The sequence below is a fragment of the Pantherophis guttatus genome, chromosome 10 (genome assembly GCF_059756535.1).
Source record: "Pantherophis guttatus breed Tessera chromosome 10, ASM5975653v1, whole genome shotgun sequence".
In the NCBI taxonomy this organism is placed as follows: Eukaryota; Metazoa; Chordata; class Lepidosauria; order Squamata; family Colubridae; genus Pantherophis; species Pantherophis guttatus.
In genome coordinates, this window is record NC_142072.1 from 5,432,669 (window position 1) to 5,449,571 (window position 16,903).

At 40.4% G+C, this 16,903-nt stretch overlaps 2 protein-coding genes across 3 annotated transcripts; both read left to right on the plus strand.

Annotated features, from left to right (window-relative positions):
• The first annotated feature begins 275 nt into the window (after positions 1-275).
• Positions 276-998, plus strand: LOC148112354 (adenosine receptor A2a-like). The gene has a single exon (XM_087876436.1). The coding sequence runs from the start codon at positions 276-278 to the stop codon at positions 996-998; it is 723 nt and encodes a 240-aa protein (XP_087732562.1).
• Positions 999-5,213: 4,215 nt separating this feature from the next.
• Positions 5,214-16,238, plus strand: RPS19 (ribosomal protein S19). 2 transcript variants are annotated; one of them, XM_034437976.2, is made up of 6 exons: positions 5,214-5,309; positions 7,324-7,394; positions 9,013-9,113; positions 11,857-12,040; positions 13,263-13,317; positions 16,171-16,238. In XM_034437976.2, the coding sequence occupies exons 2-6, from the start codon at positions 7,324-7,326 to the stop codon at positions 16,195-16,197; spliced, it is 438 nt and encodes a 145-aa protein (XP_034293867.1). In that variant the 5' UTR covers positions 5,214-5,309; the 3' UTR covers positions 16,198-16,238. The 2 variants fall into 2 exon arrangements, with proteins under 2 accessions (XP_034293867.1, XP_087732196.1); XM_087876070.1 differs by lacking the exon at positions 5,214-5,309 and adding an exon at positions 5,310-5,539.
• Positions 16,239-16,903: the final 665 nt, after the last annotated feature.

Sequence of the window (16,903 nt, forward strand, 5' to 3'; positions counted from 1 at the left end):
AAAATCAAATTAAATAATTTTGGCCCCGACAAATTTAAAACCCCAAACTTTTAAAACCAATTTAAAATTGAATGTATAAAATACTAAAAGATATTTAAAAATTAAAAATCTTTTATAAAAGAGGGAGAAAATTAGGCCAGGCCCACCTGGTGAAATAGTAAGGTCTTTAACTTAGTAGGGCTTTCTTCTGTTCTTCTGCTTTCTCTCCGTCCAAAGATACTAATGAATGTCTTTCATTGGGCAGCTACCCCCTGCGTGTGAAAAAACGCTGGGTGATGTTCATCGTGGCTTTCTGCTGGTTGCTGTCCCTCTTGATCGGCCTCTCCCCTATGATGGGGTGGAACCGATTCCAGCAATACGGAGAGACCCGAAACAAGTCGAAGGTGATCAACTTCCAGAGAGCCGTCTTCGTTTTCGTAATCCGGGATAAACCTCCCAGAGACCTCCTCTCTCAAGCCTATCAAGATCCAGAGATTCTGAACTACAGTCACGGCCCAGTCGAACATCTAGGCCGCTGTTCGTTCACCTCTATCTTTAGTCCTGAGTTTCTGGTTTATTTCATTTTCTTAATCTGCACTTTGCTGCCCTTGGCAGCCATGCTGGGTATCTACGGCGACATCTTCCGAGTCGTCCATGATCATTTCCGCTCACAGCCGCTTTGGCCAACCAAGAGGAAGGAAATGCAGATGGCTTGCACCCTTCTTCTCCTGGTGGGCGTCTTCTTCATCTGCTGGATGCCTCTGCATATGATCTACTGCATCCAGCTGCTGTGTCCCAGCTGTGAACAGTATGAGTCTTTGGAACATCTGGCGGTGTTGCTCTCTCATCTGAACTCTTTGGCCAACCCACTGGTCTATGCTTTGAGGAAGAAAAATTTAGGACTGGCCCTCCGGTCTGTGTTCCTCTATCGAGTCTTGCACTGGCCTTCCATGAAGACCTGCTGTGGTCCTAGCCCCAAAATCCATCCTCAGCCTGAAGTTATAAAGCATCATTCTTAAATGACTCTTCATGGATGCACAGACAACTTGGTTGAATTCCATGCATTGGTTCTACAGTGAAACAAGAAAAGAGCTACTGGAAGACCCCGGAGAAGTCCAGACCAGTGATGGGATTCTCCCGGTTCAGCCCGGTTCGGCCGAACTGGTAGTGATGACGATGTGATGTCACCGAACCGGTTCTCTTTGACTGCCATTGTAACTATGGTCACTAAATGAATCATTGTAAATTGAGGACTACCTGTACTCTATTCTGCAGAAGCGTCAAGTATCTCCAAATGGCTATTCCCTGTCTTCTTTATTTGAACGTTAGGCTATTTTCCAAAGCACCTGAAGGCCAGACAAGGAACAATGGATGGAGACTAAACAAGGTGAGATTCAACCTAGAAATAAGGATAAATTTTCTGACATGTGACAGCAATCAATCAATGGAACAGAAGTTGCCTTCAGAAGTTGTGGGACCTTCATCACTGGAGGCTTTCAAGAAGAGACTGGACTGCCATCTGTCAGAAATGGTGTAGGGTCTCCTGCTTGGGTGGGAGGTTGGACTAGATGACCTCCAAGTCCCTTCCAACTCTGTTAATCTTTATCTGTATCTGCATGATGATGACCTGAGGTTTTACTGTGAAATGTGAAATAGCGGGAGGATCAAAGAATTAAATTCATTCTGGTTTTCCCCATCCCTGTTCTCACTCATTGGCAGCATCTGATGGGAACGGAGAAACTCAAGAGCGTAATACTCAACTCCAATTTGTTTTGCAATGTATTGCTGAGCAGAAATAAGGACGAGGCATAGAACAGCCTAAAATATTTGCAGCGTTCAACGATAATTGAAAAAAGAGGCAGATCAGCAATCCCTTGAAAGCCCAATTAAGCCTGAAAAATATTTATTTGTTTCATTCATTAGAAACAATTACATTGACCAATTAACTAAATGAAAACAAATAACAATAAGGTACATCAGATCCAAATCATTTTTGCTTATGGGATATAATATCTCTTAACTGTCGCTAGCCAGATGAATTCTGACCTTATTTCTTTGGGGGGTCAAGCTATAAATTACGTTAAATATGTGGTCGCTGTGTAGCTAGCAGATAGACCCACTGGACTAATAGAAATATTGCCTGTTTGTCTGTTGAAAAAAAGCAAGATTTATAAGCAATAGATCAATCTTGTGCTGATTAAATTTTGGGGGAAAGGCTTGTTCTCTGCCTCTTGACCCTAAGATGGCCTTGCCCAGCAAATGAGGACACGGTAAGTGATTGGTTCTTCTCCTAATTCTTAGGGAAGCAAGTTTAGGTAGTCCTCCACTTATGACCGATTACTTAATGACTGATCGAAGTTATGACAAACCCCCAAAAAGTTACTTACAACCCACTATTGCAGTTTGAACAGCTGGTTTCCTTCCCCCCACCCACGGTCATATGACTGTATTTGGGGTGCAGCCTGCATGTATGGCCATTTGCAGTGTCCCATTGACATTTGACTGCGATTTATAATATTTTTTCCCGGAAACTGGAGTTTACTTCCGGGAAAAAGCTCCCCATAGTGACCAATGGGTTTGCTTAACGACTGTGGCCTTCGCTTAATGATCAAGGCATTCTCATCAATGTGTTGACTTAACGACAGTGACAAAAAGTGTAAAATTGGGCACAAGAACATGATGACTCACTCACTTAATGATTGTCACGATTTAGGACCATAACTGCGGGCTTAATTACTGTCGTAATTCGAGGAAAACTTGTAAATAGAGCAACAGCAAAAAAAGAGGAAGAGAATGTACATTGCTTGAAATTTCCTGACAGTGACCACAATTAACCAGTGGGACAGCTTGCCTTCAGAAGTTGTGGGCGCTCCAACACTGGACGTTTTGATGAAGAGATTGGGCAGCCGTTTCTTTGTAATGATAGAGTTTCCTGCTCAACCAGCGGGTTGGACTAGAAGACCTCCAAGGTCCCTTCTGTTATTCGGTTATTCTGAATAGTCCTGATGCTGATGCCTGTTGATGCTAGCTCTGAATAAGCCAACGAGGACAAAATAGCCCCACTTTTCTAATGGTGCGGAATGGATAATTTGGCTACCCCTCCTTTATTCGTTTCTATCTGTGTGCTTTGTCTGCTTCTGGGTGTCGTCAGCTGAATGCAATAGACCGAGGCCCACTTAAGACAGCAACAGGAAAATCGCTTCCACCCACAAGCAATTATTGAAAATGAGGGAGTTGAACTGCACAAAGCTATTGAATATTGCGACATTAAGGCACATAATGGACATCAGTGAATGTCGATAAGCCCATTATTTAAACAAAGGTGGTAGGTTGGCCCCTATTTTTAAACCCTTAAATAAAGAGATGAAATTGATTTGGTTTAAAATTCAGTGCAATAAATCTTATTGTTATCTTGGGGAGGGAGGGAGGGAGGGAGGAAGGAAGGAAGGAAGGAAGGAAGGAAGGAAGGAAGGAAGGAAGGAAGGAAGGAAGGAAGGAAGGGAGAAATTAGTGCCAGAAAATGTGGGTTTGAGTTATTGATCTCTGGTTCTTATAATGCTTGGGATACCCAACAACTTTCATTCCTCAGATAATTTACCTCCAGGGTTCTTGCCTTGTGATGTTGTTCTCCCTATTAACTTTCTACCAACAGAGGCTGTGTGCCCCCCAGGGCTAACTAGCAGACGTAAATCAATAATGGAACTTTAGCTGGCAAGATTTGCCTATTGATTTCCATCTGTTGCAGCCGTCCTTAATAAAGCTGGCTCCAGGCAGTTGCTAGGAAAAGCCATCAATCCTCAGTACTTCCATTTCAGCCTCAATAGCATTGGATACTTCTGGCTGCAGGTAATTCATGGGCCTTTCAGATAACTCAACCACTCCAATTTCTAGCTTTCCAATCTTGGAACGGGGTGTTTACATATGACCTGGCAGCTTACTCCAAGATCCTCTGCTTTGTAAAACAGTCCAAATGTGTCTCTCATCCTCTATCTACCCCTATTAAAGTTAATATCCACTGCACTATTCAGACACCTTCATGCCTGCCTTTGTGGGTATAGATAGTCCTCGATTTACAACAGTTCGTTTGGTGACCAAAGTTACAACGGCTCTGAAAAAATTGTCTTATGACCCTTTTTTCACAGTTTCGACCTTTGCAGCACCCCCATGATCCTGTGATCAAAATTCTTGGCAACTGGTTCATACTTATGACCGTTGCTGTGTCCCAGTTAGAATTAGAATTCTTTATTGGCCAAGTGTGATTGGACACGCAAGGAATTTGTCTTTGGTGCCTATGCTCTCAGTGTACATAAAAAGAAAAGATATATTCGTTAAGAATCATAAGGTAGAACACTTAATGACAGTCACAGGGTACAAATAAGCAATCAAATTATACTAGGAAACAATCAATATAAATCGTAAGGATACAGCAACAGGTTACAGTCATAAGTGGGAGGAGATGGGTGATAGGAACGATGAGAAGATTAATAGTAATGCAGACTTAGTGAATAGTTTGACAGTTTTGAGGGAATTATTTGTTTTTAAAAAATTAAGCAATTAATTGCAATTAAGCAATCATACTTCAGGAACTTGGGGAGACCTTTAATATTTATTACAGAACTTCAGCAACAATAGATACCACGGCTTAGAAAAGGAAGACCAAGGAAATGCGAACGCAGTTAACAAACAGAATCAAGAAACTTATTATAGAATAGTATAACAGAGTTGGAAGGGACCTTGGAGGTCTTCTAGTCCCACCCCATGCTTAGGCAGGAAACCCTAGATCTCTCTCTCTCTCTCTCTCTCTCTCTCTCTGTGTGTGTATCTATCTATCTATCTATCTATCTATCTATCTATCTATCTATCTATCTATCTATCTATCTATCTATCTATCTAGATATAGATATAGATATATAGATATCAAAAGAAGAAATGTCAAGAAAAAAACAAAAAAGTCCAGTTGCCTCCTGAAAAAGCATCTTTGGGACAACCCTGCCCTGGATGACTGAGCATCTCTACAAACTACAAACCTATTATCATGGTTAGGAAAACAAGAATAAAAAAAAAAAAGTGAACCGACTTCCGCCCTTCGATGGGCAAATTGCCTCCTCAACTTCCGTCTTGGCAAACCCGTTCTCGTCGTTTGGCGGGAAGTCGCGCGATGCCTGCCTCTTCCCTCCCTCCCACCCTCCGGGTAACGATTGGGCGAGGTAAGGATCTCGCGAATGACCATTGGTCGAGACAAACCTCGCGACGCTTGGAGCCCTGCGAGGAGCGGGTGGGGAGCCCCGTGCGTTCTTTTTCCTGCCCGGTAGCGCTGAGGCGGCAACACGGTGAGCGAGGTGGCGGCTCGTGGGGAGGCAGGCCGGGAGTCCGGCTGACCCCCGGCGGGGCCGACTCCGGCTTTCCTAATTTTTCTCGGTGCTCTGGCCTAGCCTCCCTTGGGTCTGGCTTGCCGGGCAAGGCCAGGCCATGTGGCGGCGTGGGAGGGAAGCGGCTCTGGTGGAAGAAGCGGGTGGAAAGGAAGAAAATATATGTGGGGAAGACAAGAATAAAAACCATGGTTTGACTGGATTTATTTTACCTCAGTTATAGTTTATTACGTTTCAGCGTAACTGCAAGGAAAGATGCATATTCCTATTTTTATATATTAGGAAATATATTCATATTAATAATATTTAATATTATTGATACTCATTTTTTAAAAAAAAATTGCGAAGCTTAAACATCTTAAATATCACCATTGTTCCTATTGGTTATTTCTATTTTTTTTTAAAAAAATATTTTTACTATATAAAGAAAGCAACAGTTTCACTGTCTATATAAACAGTGTGTTGGTTATTTGCTTTGAAGCCTTTGCTTAGAAGAAAAATACATTTATATCCATTTATAGTAGTATTCGATGCCTGGATCCTTTGTGGATCCTTAAAAAGCTAGCAAAACCAAGGGCCTTCTCAATGAAACGCAGCTGGTAGGCAGAAGCTAATTATTATTAAAAGACAATAATTTGAAAGACAAATGATTATTAAAATCCGATGTTTGCAGTATCTTATAAAACACCCCTTAGGGATCTGTGAAGTTTATATTTCTGATTAAAAAGTTGTACAAGAGATACTTAACAGAAATTGAAACCAGAAATGGAGGGACCTGGAGGATCTCTTTAACAATCACCAACATCATATTTTATGATGCAGTACTTGGTTTTCATTGAGAAGGAACAGGAATAGATAGGATTTTTGATAGTGGCGACAATATGATCTGCTATAGAGTAAAGAAAAAAGATCCTGTTCCTTAGAAATTCTACAGGTATTAAATACTAATAGAAAACACTAATACTAAAATATTCACCATTATTACAGATACTAAAACATACAATGATCCTTGCCTGTAAACTCATAGTGTAATAATTGTTCTACTTATTAATTCCAGTAACTGCAATTGTAGGATTCAGGATTACAAACATTGAGTATTGCAATCCTTGGTCACCTGTGCAAAATATTTCCCCATTTTTCTCTGAAGGCAATTGCCTCAGAGTGGGGTTTCTGGGAAAAGCAAACTCATATTCCTTTTCTGGACCTTAGAATAGAATAGAATATAGAATAGAATAGAATTTTTTATTGGCCAAGTGTGATTGGACACACAAGGAATTTGTCTTGGTGCATATGCTCTCAGTGTACATAAAAGAAAAGATACGTTCAACAAGAATCATAAAGTACAACACTTAAGGATAGTCATAAGGTACAAAATAAGCAATCAGGAAACTATCAATATAAATCTTAAGGATACAAGCAATAAAGTTACAGTCATACAGTCGTAAGTGGAAAGAGATGGGTGGTGGGAACGATGAGAAGATTAATAGTAGTGCAAGACTTAGTAAATAGTTTGACAGTGTTGAGGAAATTATTTGTTTAGCAGAGTGATGGCGTTCGGGAAAAAATTGTTCTTCTGTCTAGTTCTGGTGTGCTGTGCTCTATAGCATCGTTTTGAGGGTAGGAGTTGAAACAGTTTATGTCCAGGGTGTGAGGCGTCATTAGATGGGACAATATGGATTTTCTCCTGCTGTGGAATCTGCTGGCAATAGAGCTGTCTATTTTTGCTTGACTGCTCCAATAGTTATTACTTGTATATTATATTGTTTATTGGGTGTGCTTTATTCCTGCTGCTGGAGGTCCTTAGGAATTATAATGATAATATTAATAAACAGGTAATAAACAAATGAATAAATATTGTGAAGAGGGGGGTGCTCTCCTGGCCTCTCCTTGGCAGTGCTGGTTCAGTTCCCAGAAGTATGAAACTATGATTAATTTTTCTAAATTGGTGAGATTACATATTTTCCCCCCTCTGCAGATGCCTGGAGTAACTGTAAAAGACGTCAACCAGCAGGAGTTTGTACGGGCCCTTGCAGCCTTTCTCAAAAAGTAAGTTATGTGAAAAATTAATTAGCACATACAAATTGGACTTTTGATGTAGTGAGTTGTATTTTCCCAAAAGGTAGCACTCTTTTCTGAGTCTATGCTAATCTATAAAGCATTTTTAGTATAGTATTTTTAGATTAGTATATTTTAATGATTTTGGCAGAAAATAACACATAAATAAAAGACAGAAATTCCCTTTGCAGTAGTAATATTTCAAGAAATAAAGGTGGGTGTTAAAAACTATGATTCCTGTAAATCCAGGCAGGAAATGAATAGGGAGTTAAAAGCACCATATTATTTTGGTTGCTTAATAATAAGATAAATAGTTTAAAGTATATTCCTTCTCACTGGAATCAGCTTTATGAATGTTTAGAAGTATACTTCCATGCAACTAATCATGCCAGAATGGAATTGGTGTGCAAATGCGAATTTGTGTCCCATTAAGATGCTGTGGGGTCTGCACCTATTATTACCAAATAAATTAGTTTTTATAAATTTGATTTTCTAAACAAAAACATCATTAAGGGATTGTGTAGGAATGTGTCCAAAATGGAAATTCTTCATAACTCCCAACACGACATATCCTTACATCCTTCCCTTTCTTGCTTCTCAACCACATTGCTGATACCCTAAAATGATATGTCTGATCAGTCAAAAATCTATTCAGTTCCTTCCCTCTGCTCAGCGGCTACTGTCCGTTCTCAGCACAGCATATTCTATTAATCTACCTTCCCACCCAATCTTCCTGGTGCCTCTCTTCCTTGCTTCTCCTTAACTGCTATTGCTGATGTTCCTGGCATTTTCTTCCCCTTCCTCTCCCATCAGTGCTTCTTCCCAGAACAGTTCATGTTTCAGGCTAGAAGTTAGACTTGAGTCCTGTTTCATTTTGGTTTCTGGACCAAACCACACATGCTTCATTTTGGAGAGGAACCACCAGAAGTAGCTGTTTCATGTTTGGAATAATTCACATTTCATGTATAGAATAGTTCATGCACAAACTGTTTTGCACTTCTCTAATATACTGATAACTGCCTTAAGTACTTCCTGGATAATAACATGGGGTACAAATCGCATATATGTATGTGAATTAATTATTTGAGGTTCAATAAATAGTGATGCAATAAGATGTATAGCTAAACAGGTATTTAAACCAAAGCATCTTTTATTTTTTAAAAATCCGGGGTACCTAGTGTGTACTACCATTGATATTTCAGATCACAAAACGTTCTCTCTTATCTGGGGTTTGATTGATGAGTGTGGCAGGTGCCATACAAGTTGAGTAATTCAAATTTTAAAAAATCCTACCTTAGAACAGGACTGTTTTTTCTTCCAAGTAGTGCTTTGTAGCTTTAGTAGATCTGTGCTTCAGTTGTTTTCCCTTTGAATTATTTCATGAATATATTTGGATTAATCGGCTGCCTAAATTTTAAGACGCTTATTGTATCTCTCTGCAATCCTTTAAAGCAGCCCTCTGAAGTCACTGTGTGATCCCAGAAAAATGCCAGCTGCTTGAAAGAGTTACAGTGTTGTGTTTGTATCCCATTTGCTTTGAACTACCTTTTTGGAAAGGACTAGGAAGCAATTCACAGTCCTCATAACTGATACTTGAATTGTTTTGCAGGTCAGGTAAACTAAAGGTACCTGAATGGGTGGACACAGTCAAACTAGCCAAGCACAAAGAATTGGCTCCATATGATGAAAACTGGTTTTATACCAGAGCTGGTAAGGAATGAAATAATTTCAGGGCTATGCTAATTGTACTTTTTCTACAACGTGTTCTTTGGGTAAGAGGGGCCAAAATGAATATTGTTTTATTGAAATTACCTGTAGGTAGATATTGTAATGTGCTTCTTCTTGGGCAATGTTGGCTCAGGAATTCTGGGAGTTGAAGTCCACAGGTTATAAAGTTGCACACCCTGCATTAGTACCTATGGATGAAAATAAGTTCATCCTCCTAAGAAGCTTACAATGGGAAGGGGAAGGGCAGTAGAAGAAGAGATGAAAATAGGGAAATGTAGTAAACATTCATGGCTTAGTTTCAATATCTGGTTAACATGCAATAACAGGCCATACTGTAATTTGTTTGGTTTTGACTAAGGGTGGTATGCATATTAGCCATTGCAGATTTTAAAATAAGGTTTGGTTCCTTAGCATTTTGCATGGATCTGTGGTAGAGAGTCTTGTTCAAAACTCTGTGAGGGAGACGGGGTTTTTCCAAATTTGATAAATAATGCCTTTCTTGTTTTGTATATGTGAAATGCTCAGTGTCTATGTGGGTGGCTATAAATAAAATCAAAATAAACCATGATTGTGGTCAAAATCATGGCTTACTGCAATTTAATACATCAATTGTCCTATTAAAATGAATTAGTGCTACTTGCAACATTGCTGGGGAGAGTTGCTGAGGCTGTTTGAGGGGTGATGCTTGTTTTGTGTGTTCCAATCTTGACTTCTGGTAGTTGCCTGGATGAATCTCTGCAATTCTCTTGGCAGCATTTTCAGAAGTCATTTGCCCTTGCCTTCTCTCTAGGCCTGAGAGACAGTGTGACTGGCCAAGGTCACTCAGCAGACTTTGTGCCTAAAACAGGATTAGAACTCGAGATCTCCTGACTTCTAGCCTGGTGCCTTAGTCATTATACCAAACTGGCTTTATAGCGTTAGCTTTTATTTGTGTTAAGGAACAACAGTGATTTACGTACTGTTGCTAGAGTAAGTCTATAAATAATGGGTTTTGAAGACACTTTGCTGGACAGAATGCTGCAATTTCTACTTTTCTAATCCAATCCCTGACATCCTTGGAAGTGTCTTTTTTTGCCTCTGCGTTCTGATGATACTGCACGGTTTAAAACAATTACTTTTAAAGAAGAGTGTGTCTTTTGGGACAACGAATAGTCCTCTTATGTCACAACTGTCCTGTTTAGACTCTGGTCTGTGCATGTCCTGGGAGGGACGTGACGTTCAATGAAAAGAACAGAATCCTTTCTCATTTTCCCAGGAAATAGCCACCAGCACCAAGATACACATGAAGTAATGTCTGTAGCTTTGCTATAAACTCTATGGTTGGCTAGCAATTGGAGACTTTGGTAATGTTATCAATCAAGAAGATAATTGACTTCTCTGCCCATAATTATAAAGCATTTATATCTTGGGGACCAATCAGAAGCACAGATGCTTTGTTGCCCAGCTCTTTAATATGACGTCTCATTAAAAGCCTCAGTTAATTCTAAAATATCTTTTGTGGCTTGTTTTTCTGTCAGCCCTCTAATCTATTACAAATCGCTGCTAGATACTTTGGACAATCACCATCCGCGGTCGAGTGGGCAGCGCTCCTGGCCAGTATGGAAATCATTTTTTCCAACAGGCCTCAAACCCTTTGCATTTGATTTGCCTGCCTATAAAACAGCGGATGCAAGCAACCGTTTGGCTGTCTACCAATAGTCTTTTGGCTGCCTCCATCTCACCCCTACGCAAGATGGCTTTATTCGTGACTTCAGATGGTTGGAGAGCCCTGGAGATGCTCTTCATGGAGATCTTGATCTATTATTTCACAGGGAACCAAAATGCCCTTCTCGCATCTGTTTGTATTCACAGTAAATGACAGCTAACCAATATTCTTGCTTTTTCAAATGGGCCTCTGCTGTGGCAAGAGTTTTGTAGATGCCCTGAAGTCCGAACCCTGCTTCCCCCTTCCGTTGTTGCTGTCAGGATGGCTGTTCAGCCTGGTTAACTTGCTCTTGTCACTGCTGAACTGAAATGTAAGGGAGGGAAGTAGGTTTCTGACTTGCAGGAATATAGCCTCAGGGTTTCTCCTTTTGTCTGGGCCTGTGGAGTAGCCTCAAAGGAGAAGGCAGGCAGTGCGTAGAAAAGCTGCCTGCTGGTGAAATAGCACAGCTACTCTGCTTCTGCAGAACTCCGTTCCAGGTGAAAATTGAGGGTTTTCATGCCGTTTGCCTGTTTGTCTCCAAGCGATGCCGTGCTGACACTTCTTCAGTTGGAGACGGCATTGGACTGAAAGCAGTTGAGGGTACTGTGCTCGTTAATTTTAATTACTTTCATTGGGGCCTTTCATTGAAGGAGGATAATTTACTTGGGCATGCAACATCTTGGCATAAATGGAAAGTTCTTGTCTTTAGCAACCTTCAGTAGGAGAAGATAGGTGTGGCTGTTTTGAAGATGTCGTTTTGGCTTGATGTGGTTCACGTTTATAGATTTGCCCAGGGTGGTCATTTTTTGGGGGGCGGGGTGGGAACCCAAAAAAAAAAAAAAGGCACTGGCAAACCACTTGTGAATTGTTACCAAGAAAACTGTACTTGTGAGCAGTCAAGCTTGGTTCTTTAAGGAAGTGGTAAGATACATTCAAGTCCTGTGAAACTTTGGAAACGGCTCCGTCTTTCTCGTGCCAGAAGGCTGTGGTTGAAATGACCAGTTAGAAGGTCAAAAAGTGATGGTTTCTTTTTGTTTGCAGCATCCACAGCCCGCCACCTTTATCTTCGGGGTGGTGCTGGAGTTGGCTCCATGACCAAGATCTATGGAGGGCGCCAGCGCAATGGTGTGATGCCCAGTCACTTCAGCCGGGGTTCCAAAAGTGTTGCCAGGAGGGTGCTCCAGGCTTTGGAAGGGCTCAAAATGGTGGAGAAGGACCAGGATGGGTGAGTTCCTACCAGGTGCAGAGAACGTGGAAGCCTAAGTAAATACATGTGTATTGTGGCAGGCTCACAAAAGCACAGTTGGGCACAACGCATTGGATACCGTCTGTGGGAACCTGTTTATAAAGACCATACTGGAAGCTCTGCGTTCAGAGGCAGTGTGACTTTGAATATATATTGCTGGACAGTTATAGAAGTCTTTTGCCTTCGTGGCCTACATGAGGGTTTCCAAAGATTGTGCAAACAATATTATGGCCAAGTCATAATAAAGGAGGGATGCGGTGGCTGAGTGGCTAAGACGCTGAGCTTGTCAATCGAAAGGTCGGCAGTTCAGCAGTTTAAATCCCTAGTACCGCATAATGGGGTGAGCTCCCGTTACTTGTCTCAGCTTCTGCCAACCTAGCAATTCGAAAGCACATAAAAAATACAAGTAGAAAAATAGGGATCACCTTTGGTGGGAAGGTAACAGCGTTCCGTGCGCCTTTGGCGTTTAGTCATGCCAGCCACATGACCACAGAGATGTCTTCGGACAGCACTGGCTCTTTGGCTTTGAAATGGAGATGAGCATCACCCCCTAGAGTCAGGAACGTCTGGCACATATGTGCGAGGGGAGCCTTTACCTTTACCTTATGGCCAAGTCTTCCCTATGACATGAGTATGTGTGGTAGAATGTCTTCTTGAATACTGATACTGTTGGTTGCATTGCCTCGGTGGGTATCTTTGGACAATGATCTTTCATTCAAATATGTTCCATCTTAATGAAGAGGGGCAAGATTGTTATGGGATTCTATGGTGCTTCTATATTGTTGAACTGTAGCTTCCTGTATTCTTCACTGGCTAGAATTACTGAAGGTTACAATTAAGCAACATCTCCATGGCCTATATTTATCCCCAAGTAGTGTTAAAGCCTTGGGAAACTTCAAAAATTCATACAGGTGGTGTGAAAAAACAGTAGTCCTTGAAGAATGATTTTAATTTAGGATTATAGGGAAATGGCAATGTGAAGACATGTTTTGCAAAAAAAAAACTTTCATGTAATAGTACATCAGCTTTAAGATGTTCTTAGGGGTGTTGGATGCAGGACCGCGTGTTTTGAATCACATCTTCTCTTTTGAATTGTGATCTTTGCACTGCTATATTGCTTGTAACCAAAACTGGGAATGATCAGTGTGTGTTAGTAGTTTAATTTTAGAAGAGGCTGATCTTTGACACTGGTTTCTTTCAGAGGTCGCAAGCTTACTCCTCAGGGACAGAGAGACCTGGACAGGATTGCTGGACAGGTAAAATCTACAATTGCATAAGGAGAAATTTGAATAAGGGGGTGTTACTGCATCAGACCATTAATCTTGCCCCTTAATGCAGATTTAGAAGTTACAGCTTTCTTGTGGCATTTAAAATGGCAATCCGGAAACTTAAAGTAGCCATGTTTCCCTTCTCCCTCCTTAAAATCACAAATAGCCTAATCATTCATGGGCAGACTGAATAAAAGATATCTATTCTTTGCAGAGAATGGACTGATGGCGCATTCTCATTAATGACAATTATGCATTGATCGTATTCTACAAATGACTTCATTATGTAAATAATGTGAATTGGCATGGGTGAATACTCTCCAATTTAAGGGGCATTCATTAATAAGCATGCCTCCCGTTAATCTTTTAAAATGAGTTTTCACTTATATTGGAAGTACTGTTAAGTTAAATCAGTTGCATTTGATGCGGTAAATTTTAACATAGAAAATCCTGTATTTAGGCACAGGTGTTGGGAGATTGTTTTTAAAAAGTGAGGAAAAAAAGGGACACAAAAGAAAAAACAGCAAAAGGGAACAGCACAAAAACAACACAACTGGAATTGCACGAAGGCTTCTTATCCATGTTCCCATCTATGTAAATTGTTACACTGCAGTGTTAGTAGAGGATGACCATGTTTCATTGTAATCATCCATACATAAATCTGTTGTCTTAAAGCAACTCATTCATATGTTGCAAGAAACATGAGGTCTCCAGTCCACTAAATAACAGGCCATGAGTCTAGTTTAATGAAAAGAAGGACTAGGGGAGACATGATAGCGGTGTTCCGATATCTATGAGGCTGTCTCAAAGAAGAGGGGGGTCAAGCTCTTCTCCAAGGCACCTGAGGGCAGGACAAGAAGCAATGGATGGAAACTAATCAAGGAGAGAAGTAACTTAGAATGAAGGAGAAATTTAATGACCGTGAGAACAATTAATGGAATGCTCCAACACTGGAGGTTTTTAAGAGGAGATTGGACAACCATTTGTCTGAAATGCTATAGGGTTTCCTGTTTGAGCAGGGGGTTGGACTAGATGACCTACAAGGTCCCTTCCAACTCTGTTCTTACTCTGTTACTGTGATGATCTAATGTAAATGCGATCGTTACATACCTGCATTTAATACAGGTACATAAAGTTGCAGGTTTTGCATCATGACAAAAAAAAAAAAAACGGCTTTTAACCCTTGGCCTGTTTTCTTCTTCCCTTACCGCAATGCTACACTCTTTGTTGAATATTGCAGGATGGGGTGAAATAGGTCTCTCTACTTTTGATTTACATGAGGTAGGAGATGAGGATAAGAAGGAAGAATTCTCGAAATTAATTCTGTTATATTTTCTCATTTACCTTGATTTAAAGCAGGGATTTTGGCTACTTGAGTATTCATCAGGATTTTTTGGTATATACATTCTATAGAGTTGGGTTTTTTTTTTTTTAAAAAAAAACCCATCAGATAGGATGTCTGGAACTCACAGGAACTAAAAATCAATAACACTTGAAAGGCAGCAGATTGCTCTCTCCCCCCCACCCCCCAATGATCTTCACTTCCTAAAGAATCGGACAGCCTTGCTTTTAAAGCTGTGCAAGCAAAAGCAAAATAGATAATAAATGAGAGTTGGAATCAGCAACTTGTAGGAGTATTTCCGAGCAGCCTTTTTGCTAGGGCCTAAATGTACCCCTAAAGACCCCACTCTATGAATCTCATTAGAAAGAGCTGCATATTGCATCACCGTTTTGCTGTTAAAACTTGTTCTTGATCATCTACCCCCCCAATAAAACTGTTTTTAACAGCCCCATCGCCGTTCGATAAAGTGCCGAGTTGATTGCACGTTAACTAGGTCTGTGTGCTGTACAATGTACTGTTGGCGAGTTATTTCTTAACAAATTATTCCCTTTACGATTGCACAGAGCATGTCCAACAAACACCAGAATACAGATCGTGCATCTCTCGCGCTTAACAGGTTTTTCTCACTGCTGATTGTCGAGCTGAAGTGTGAATCAAGTCAAATATCTTGACTCTTTCTTGATCACTCCTGAAAATGCCTGTAGCAGCCCATATAAAGATCTATTGTGGGTTCCTTTAGTGGACAAGGCAAATGAGCATTTGCAGGAAAGAAAGGATGTTTACCTGCCCTAAGAAAGCTTGTCTTTCTCTCCAGTAACACAAGATTTCACAAGTGACTCCAAGGTTGACATCAGACCGACATCAAGTAAATTATACTCCAATCGAGGAATTGCCAAACAAACCAATAGTAAACAGTCCAACCAAAGAACCTCTAAGATCACCCCCACCAACACTGAAAGGGCAAGCTACTAGAATATAAACTGAGACCAAACCCCACTCCTTACTAGGGGTGTTACCTAGTTTGGGCAATGAAATGTTTGCAAGAAAACAGCTAAGCTCAGAGGAGGACCCTTCAACACAAAGCCAGAATATAATTGGTTCACCATGGCTTGTTCAACAAAGCACGATTCAAATTCTTGCTTTGAACAAGGTGTAACCGGTATGCATAGTTAGACTCTTTTACCTATCTTGATAAATTGTGTTGGAAGCTGGTGGGTGATGGCCATGAGTTAAGGTGTTAGCCTGTGGACAGCACATTTTTCTATTTTCCCAGCAGTAAATTGCCTGAAATGCGGTGTTTGTGACCTTTTTGTCAAAATGTTAATCAAAAGCAAGGGGACATAAAAACCAGATTGGAATTAAAGCATTCGTGCTATAGATGGATGGTATTTGAATTAAGGCAGTGGTGGAAATGGTCCTTTGAATACTGGGAAGTTATGCACAGGTAAATCATTTGAATATGTAAATACATTTAGAATAGCTTTTTTCTTCTTTCCTAGGTGGCAGCTGCGAGCAAGAAACATTAAAATGGAGTTCAGTTTAAAAATAAAGTTCTTTATATACTGAAGCTGAATGTTTTCTTTTTTGCGAAAGACTATTTATCCTCCTCCCTTACTAACCCTATCATTTTTTATATAATTAAGGTGTAATTATAAATGGCCTTCCTCTGTTCACATATTTATTTGGCACCACAAGGACAAAAAACTTTGAATTCAGAATATATATATATATATATAGTTAGCTATGAATCCTCTGTATTTACACAAACAATTGTAGCTTTGTGCGAGTGTTTATTGCTCGTTTTAAAATAATTGCCTCCTTGGTAACCTGTGAGCTGAGCACACTTCTGTGCCGCAATCTTTAATTGGTAGATTAACAGATAAATTGTTTGCCAGTCAATCTTAACTGGAGAGGGCAAAATCTAATTGAAACTCTGGTTTAAAAGATTTCTGTTTTTAAGGGCTACTTTTAAAAAGGCCTGGAAAATAAAGCTGGTCTTTCTGCACTCAAAACAAGCCAGGTCAATATTTTCTTCCATCTCGCAGTTCTAAACATCGATCAGGAATCAGAAGACTTGTAACTTTTTAGTTGAAAATCCTATTTCTGAGCATCGTTTCTCAACCTTGACAATATTTAAGATGTGTTGACTTCAGCACCCAGAATTCTCCTGGAATGGGGGGAATTCTGGGAGTTGAAGTCCACACATCTTAATATTGTCTATGTTAAAAAACA